The sequence below is a fragment of the Alligator sinensis genome, unplaced genomic scaffold (assembly GCF_000455745.1).
Source record: "Alligator sinensis unplaced genomic scaffold, ASM45574v1 scaffold74_2, whole genome shotgun sequence".
In the NCBI taxonomy this organism is placed as follows: Eukaryota; Metazoa; Chordata; order Crocodylia; family Alligatoridae; genus Alligator; species Alligator sinensis.
In genome coordinates this window covers 318,305-325,556 of record NW_005841931.1, presented here as the reverse complement: position 1 = coordinate 325,556, position 7,252 = coordinate 318,305, and the positions used below count along the sequence as shown (strand labels likewise).

Here is a 7,252-nt window from a genome sequence, read left to right as displayed (position 1 = left end):
CCAGGGGGCTGGGGGAGCAAGCAGAGGTGGGGTGTGTGGGCCCTGCAGAGGAAGTAGCCCCTGTGTGGGGGAAGAACATGGATTTGGGGGTATTTTACAGAGTGACTTTGGGATTTTTTTTAATCAGGGATTTTTCAGTTTTCCAATAGGGAACACCAGAATTCCTGCTAGGGAGGCCAGTGGCAGAACCCTGCTTGCTCAGAGCTGGCACCTTGGACCCATCTGGCTGTGGCTGCCCAACTGGCAGGAGGACATGCTTTGACAGTTCAAAGCAGGCCACCACACCCAGAACATCTTCCAGGTGATAGCTGCCCAGATGGCTGGGCAGGGGCACATGTGGCAGGAGGGCCACACATAGGCCAACCTTGCAACCACAGCCCACTGGCAGCTGGCCCAGAGGGGCAGATGCCTCATCCAGCATCTGGCAGGCGTGCAGCAGGTCATAGATGGGCAGCAGCCCCCACTGCCAGACTGCTGCAGTGGGTAGAGGGTGCAGGGAACTCTCAGGGCTGCTTCAGCAGTCCAGCTAGCACAAGGGGTAGTGTCCCCAAGTACTAAGTGGCTGGGCCCCAGAAGCTCCTGAGAGCTCATAGCCCTGAAGCTACTTGCTAGGGCAGCTTTTTGTACTGCTGGAGCCAGGACAGGTGCTGGCCCCAGGCTCTAGCTCCTCCTGGCTGCAGATCTGGGAGGAGCCAAGCAGAGTTATTTTGCCCCAAGTAGCACAATTTGCTCCGCTACGAAGTGCATGTCCGAGCATATGTGGAGGCAAAAAGCCCCGGCTCAAATTTGCACCTTTTCTATGTGAGCTCCTGCAAATGCACGTGCTTGCATGGGCCCCATTCAGATTTGATAGTTTTAAACATACCTTTCAGTCACTTTGTCTAGATGTCAATGACTACACAGAATACAAGACAGTGAAAAATAACCATCATGGTCACCATTTGCCAGTTCCAGCATCTTAGAACACTAACTCCATCCATCTCTTATCTTCCTACTGTCTTTCTGCTGCATTTGTGATATACATTCATATATCAAAATATACATACACATACAGAGACATCATTCTACACTCAAAACAAATGCAATTGCTTTTGTGGTAAAAAAGGAAAATTGAATTATCTCCATAAAATGGAGAAAACACATTATTCTCACTTTTGACCCATTTAATTAAAAATGGTGGTGGAGTTCATTTCACATTAAAATGCTCATCTCTGATCCAAAACTAAACATGGCAAAATTTGATCTCAGAAAAGAAGCTTGTGGAGTGATCACAAAGTCCTGGTTTTCCACACCCACTAGAGAGCAATTTTAGTGGGGGGGGCACTAATAAACATTGGACAGTCCCTTGCAGGGGAGCCAGATAGCAACCCACATTATGGCTGCATTTTTCTTTCCCTTACACTTAGTTTCAGACCCTACTTTTCCCCTCCCTACCTTGCCCCTGCCCCTATGAAAGGTAGAATCATGTGAAAATAGGAGGAAGCATTAGAGATACTGACTTTTTGAAGAACACATGGGAAGTAGTAAAATATTTACCTCAAATATGCGCAGAACTTTAGCCAGTGCCCCAACTTCTTCTTTCAGAGAGAAAATCAAAGAGATGAAGCTACTTTCATTTGTGTGTTCTTCAATGTACATAGACTCCTGAAAAATAAAAGAATAGAGGGAAATAGACTGGAAATATAAGGCTCAGTGCTGCTCTGCAGTAATTCCTCCATCAACACAAAGGGAATCTAAAGCTGCTCTGAACAGACATCTGAGGAACCCTCTTCAGGACAGAAGGTGTATCAAGCCAGAGCCGAAATATACTCTGGCCTTACTGCAATGGTTTCTTTCTGTGGGCCTGCTGGGATGATGAACTGGTACATCAGACTAGTACCGGGGTTGGAGCTGGGAAAGAAGAGCAGTAAGAAGACTGCATAGCATTTCTGTCCTGCCTTATCCCTCAGATACAATTAAATTATTAAGCTCATAAATTACTTATTAGCTTTCGTGCACCTGAGAATATGAACTCTTAATATGAGCACCTTTTCATCTGCTGTGAAAAGATATTATTTTAGGTTTTTGTTTCATTCAATAAGCCCCTTAAGATTCAGCACAGCTACAAATCAAGGTGGTCTTATCCAGAGAGCCAATATTATGACCTTACTTAATTCTGCTGAATTGCAACGGGTAAAAAAGTTAAAAGAATGTTGTTGCAACTGTAAAGAATTTCCTGTGAATAAAAACAAGGTGACAAGATATGCTTTCATTTATACAGTATCATAACTAGGGGCGGGCAAGAGGGATATCTGCCTCGGGCATAAAGTTAAGATGAGTGCCCAAAATCACTCCCATCCCCATGAAATCCATGCCCTGACAGCATACCCATGCTGGGAACAGTCCCAAGTGGCTGCCGCTGCTGCTCTAAGAGCAATGGGTAGGGTGGGCCAAGCCCACATGGTGGCAACAGCAGCTTAACGAGGACTGTGTAGGAGATCCTGGAATGGGTAAGACTCCTGCCCTCCCTGGCTCTCGCTCGCATCCCAACCCCACTCTCAGAAGTGCGCACTCACCCCCCGCAGCTTGGCCATAGGGTTTGCTCTGGGCATCAACTCTGCTTGTTACACCACTGCATTAGCATTTCTTAATAACTCCTATTTTATCAAGTTCTGCTTCCTTCAATTATTAAGAAAGACATGTTAGGACGTCTAGCTTTTATGGTACTTACTGGTTCCCATTACCATAGTATATGAGTACCTCTCAATAATTTAATGTATTTACTCTCATAACACACCTATGAGGAAGGAAATATCTGTTATCCCCATTTTACAGGTGAGGAACTGAAGCGTAAGAAACTAAGGGCCAGATTTTCAAATGTGCCTAAAGATACCAAAGAGCACCTAGCTGGATTTTTCAAAGCACGTATATCACCTACACGTGTATCACCTACTGATTTCAGCAGAAGCTAGATGCCTTAAGAACTTCTGAAGCTCCAATAGGGCTTCTATCTGAAAACACCTTGAAATTCATCTGACCCAAGGGGCATGTCTACACAGCCTTCCTCCTGATGCCACTGACAAAAAAAAGCCTCTCCCATTCAAGCACACCACAGACCAGTAAACTACACAGAATTGGTAGCTCAGTTACACACCTGAATATGAACTCCAGGGTTACACAGGAAGTCTGTGGCAAAACAGGGAACTGAACCCCAGTGCCATAAGCCCCTGGCTAGCACCTAGATTGCTGATTTATCCTTTCCATTTCTCTTTGTAATGTTATTCAAGATTGTATTTTCTGGGTCACCTTGTAGCTTTATTTCTCACACCAAACTCCTGGTTAAATTCTTATATACATAATAGTGCCAGGATATACGAAAGACTAATTCTGCAGCAAAAGGAACAACCAGCTTCCTACTTGCACCCAAATAGAAAAGATGGTTCTTTGCAGGACTGTATTTCCCAGTTACACACAGAACAACGATCTTTTAAAAAAACCCTGTTGTTATTTTGCCAAACAATCTTTTCTCATGCTGTTAGCATGAGAACTGTAATTGTGAGAGGTGGATCTCTGCCTAGCTCTACTCCCTGTGGGCCTTAATGGGGCTGGTATAGACAGTAAAAACTATTGAACAGAGGCTGGTTATTTTTTCCTTCTGTGTTCAATATTTGCTCTGCACCTAGCACAGTGATATCCTTAGTCATAACTAGGACCCCTAGGCAGTATGATAATATTATAGCACCTTTTGACTAAGGTTTTCAAATCACCTTGCCATTAGTAACCACAAACATATCACAACACTCTTAGGCAACAGGTAATGGATAGACAGTGGTCATTAGGGTTTAAAACAGCAAATGTTTAATAGCATATGGCAGGACTACTTAAAAGTTTAGGGTGGCAAGAAAAGAATACCACTGCCAAAACAAACTGCTGGAAGAATTTGGATGTAATTACAACTGACGAACATTAGTCTAATTAAGATTTGGCTACAAGGATTAGTAATCTTACTCTTATAGGCACTGTCATTAGCCCTGCAATAAATACAAATGGTCAGGACATGTGCTTTACATTTCACATGAAAGCTACAACCTCAGCAGCACCTCCATAACTGTTGGCAGTATATTGGAGTACTGGTTTTATGCAGAGTTAAAATGAATACTGGCACCTGTCAAGCTGTCAGCACCACGTCCTGCAACATTTATCTGTTCTCTGAGGTGATGTATCCAACTATTGATCCATTCCTGCCTAAGTTACTAAGGCTGAGGGAGAGGGCAATAAACTGTGATATGGTGCCCAGCTAATGAAAGACATTCACTCATGAAGCAATCATGTAACTAAATGATGAAACTGTTCGGTTCAAAAAGGCAAAACAAATATCTAGAGTCTGCCCAAGTCAATGAGGTTTAAATTAGTCAATAAAAAGCATGGTCTTTCTGAAATGGTAGCACCAGATGACTTTGATGTTCTGCACGCAAGGTCCCTTGCAAAATAAATAGGAATTTATTACACAAAAAAAAAATTGAAAACAGAGTTATTACATGAATGTCCGGCAAGTATAGTCAGCATTTGATTTTAATAAACTTTGTTTTAAACAGTTTCAAACTCAGTCAACTTTGCCATTAAAGTGATCTGTTAAGTCAGTGGTGCTCATCATTTTGGTCCTGTGGGCCAACTGGGTGGTGTGTAGCTGGTCCACAGGCCAAATCCAGACTGTACTGCTTCTGCCCAGTCCTGCATGCTGGGATTAGGGCCATGGGACTCTGCATCACTTCCATCTAGCCCCATGTGCCAGGATTAGAACTCTGGGACTGTGACATTGTCTCTGTCGGGCTCTGAGCTCTGGAATTGGCACCCTGGAGTCCCATGATGCCTTCTGCAACGCCCCATGCCTGGAGTTCGGTGCTCAGGGGCCTGCATTGCCCTCTCCCAGCCCTGTACTGGTGTAAGGTCCTGCATCGCCCTGTGCTCTAGATCCAACAAGCAGGGCCCTGGCCTGCAAGACTCCCCACAGATGCATGGGAAGCCCCAGGGGCTGAATGACAAAGCACCAGGGGCTGGATCTGGCCCACAGGCCAGGGGTTGAACATCCCTGTTTTAAGCAAATGTCCCACATTAGAGCACCGCACTGGCCCCCATCCCAGGTTTACATGAACATATATGGCAAAGAGAAAAGTGAGAGTTCAACACCTACACAGTACGCAGTCAGAGGCACAAATCCTGCAAAGCAGCTACAAGGTACTTTTTAGACCATGTTATTTTAAACTCTGCCCCTAGAAATTCTAACCCAAAGCCTGATACATTCTGTTTCGTTCCTGACTTTAACTTATTGAATCAAAATTTTTTTGGACAACTTTTCCATTAAAGAGACTTTTCTGCTCTTCTGAAAAGGTAAATTTGTAGTTCACATAATCAGATCTATTACAATAGACTGTGACACTAATCCTGGAAGCATTCTGTCACATGCTTCACTTTATAATTATAAGCAGACCAGCTAAACTCAGGAAAACTATTCATGAATTAAGAGAAGTTTTTGCCTTAATCATCTGCAAAATGGGGAGATGAAAAGCTTTTTTTTTTCATTGTAGAACAGATGTGTGAAGTGCTTAAGATTCTTATCCCTTTTCTGAGGCTGGGTGCTATGAGTAAGAAATACACCGAAGCGCGCACACCAGTCATAAAGCTTTGAGAAATAAGTACGACCACAGTTTTTGTATGCACTTATTTATGCTGTTTCCTATTTTTAAAATTTTTTGCACTAGGCACAGCAAATTTGGTACAGTTTTCCTTTTATTAACACAAGTAACAGTTCACTCTCTCACAACTGACATGTATGTCTCATTGGCTAATGAGATCAAGCCCTCTACAGCATCCTATAATTCCACAGGATGAGATAGGATAACTTTTTGAAAAGCACTTACATGATTTAGGACTGAGTAAAAGTGACTTAGACATTTTGGGGGCCTATGTCTCTTTAACTTTTGAAAGTGGAATTTGATTTTCTAAGTCACTGAGAAACAAACGTTTTAATGTACTACGGATTTCAATTGGAATTATGATTTCAATTGGAATTAGGTAACTAAATGCCTGTAAAAACCTGATCCCCAGGTGTTCTTGAAAATGTTGCCACAATCTTCTCTTGGTTGATTTTTGAAAATGTATGCAACTTTTTATTTTTTTTTTAAGCAATTCTGCCCTGACTTTAGTTATGTTGCACTGGGGCAAATGAATAAGGAATTTGGTTCTAATATTTCATCTGCAGCATTGATCATAGAATACTTCTGTCACTTTCTTATACAGTAAATATAATGTTCACAGTTTACTGTGAAGCATTCTGAAGCTATGCTTTCAATGTTGGAATGTTAAAATTGGAATTTTAAAAAGGCATGTACAGCCTTAACCCTCTTTATCACAATAAATACATTCTTTTTCTAACATACATATGGAATCCTCCCTAATTTGTTCCTGATCTACTCTTTTCTTCTTCTATATGCTGTATATATACAAATACATTTGGTAAGATTTTATGATTTTGCTCTAACATCTCTCCTCTGTTTTATTGTTAGCCAGATTTTTTTTTGTTATTCTGGCACATCTGTAAATACAATTTACAATAAACAGCAAATCCATTGCCAAAAAGAAGACTGTGCAGAGTACACACTGCACCTGCTAAAACAGCAACCTTGTTTCATTACAACACATAGGTGGATAATACCTAGTGTCTCATCAAAAGATGTACAATGACAGGGGCACAAAGTAGGTGGGAGAAGGAGTTATCCTTCTACCTCCGAGAGTGGTATATTTTCACCTGCTGGGCTAAGAACACCTGCCAATGCCACACTACTTACCAGGAAGGGGTCTCCATTCATTTTGCAGTGTTCTGCCTCCATGTTGAAAAGCCAGTAACACTCAGGCTGAAATGCCCTCTTCTTTCAGGAGTAAAAGCCTTCTGACCTTACCAGGTCTGACAGAGCTGTACTGTGCAAAGGCATTTAAAGTACAGAAGGCAAGGCAGGTCCATCCCTTTCTCACTCCTTTCTTGTTCCCTCCTCCTTCCCAGCTGAGAGTGGACAGATGGGGGGGCGTTTTCCATACACACCCCTGTCCCACCCCCCGCCCACTTCTGGCACAAGGGGTATGAACAGTTACATGAATACAGTAGGAGCAGTGGAGTTCAAATCTCTCCAGAAGTGTCATTTAGCTAATACTCCTTTAGCATCTGGTCTCCCTCTGTGACTATTGTGGGTGGTATGGTCTGAATTAAGATCTTTTCTTT

The 7,252-nt window shown here is 42.6% G+C and overlaps 1 protein-coding gene across 1 annotated transcript in view; it reads right to left on the bottom strand.

Moving 5' to 3' along the window:
* PAH (phenylalanine hydroxylase) overlaps nt 1–7,009 on the bottom strand; it is a 55,858-nt gene extending 48,849 nt beyond the window's left edge. Inside the window, exons 1-2 of the mRNA XM_006019506.1 lie at nt 6,825–7,009; nt 1,537–1,644 (exon numbers count right to left, since the gene is read on the bottom strand). Of these exons, the coding sequence (XP_006019568.1) occupies nt 1,537–1,644; nt 6,825–6,866 (150 nt within the window). The 5' untranslated portion in view covers nt 6,867–7,009. The remainder of the gene's footprint in view (nt 1–1,536; nt 1,645–6,824) is intronic.
* Between the last annotated feature and the right edge of the window lie 243 nt (nt 7,010–7,252).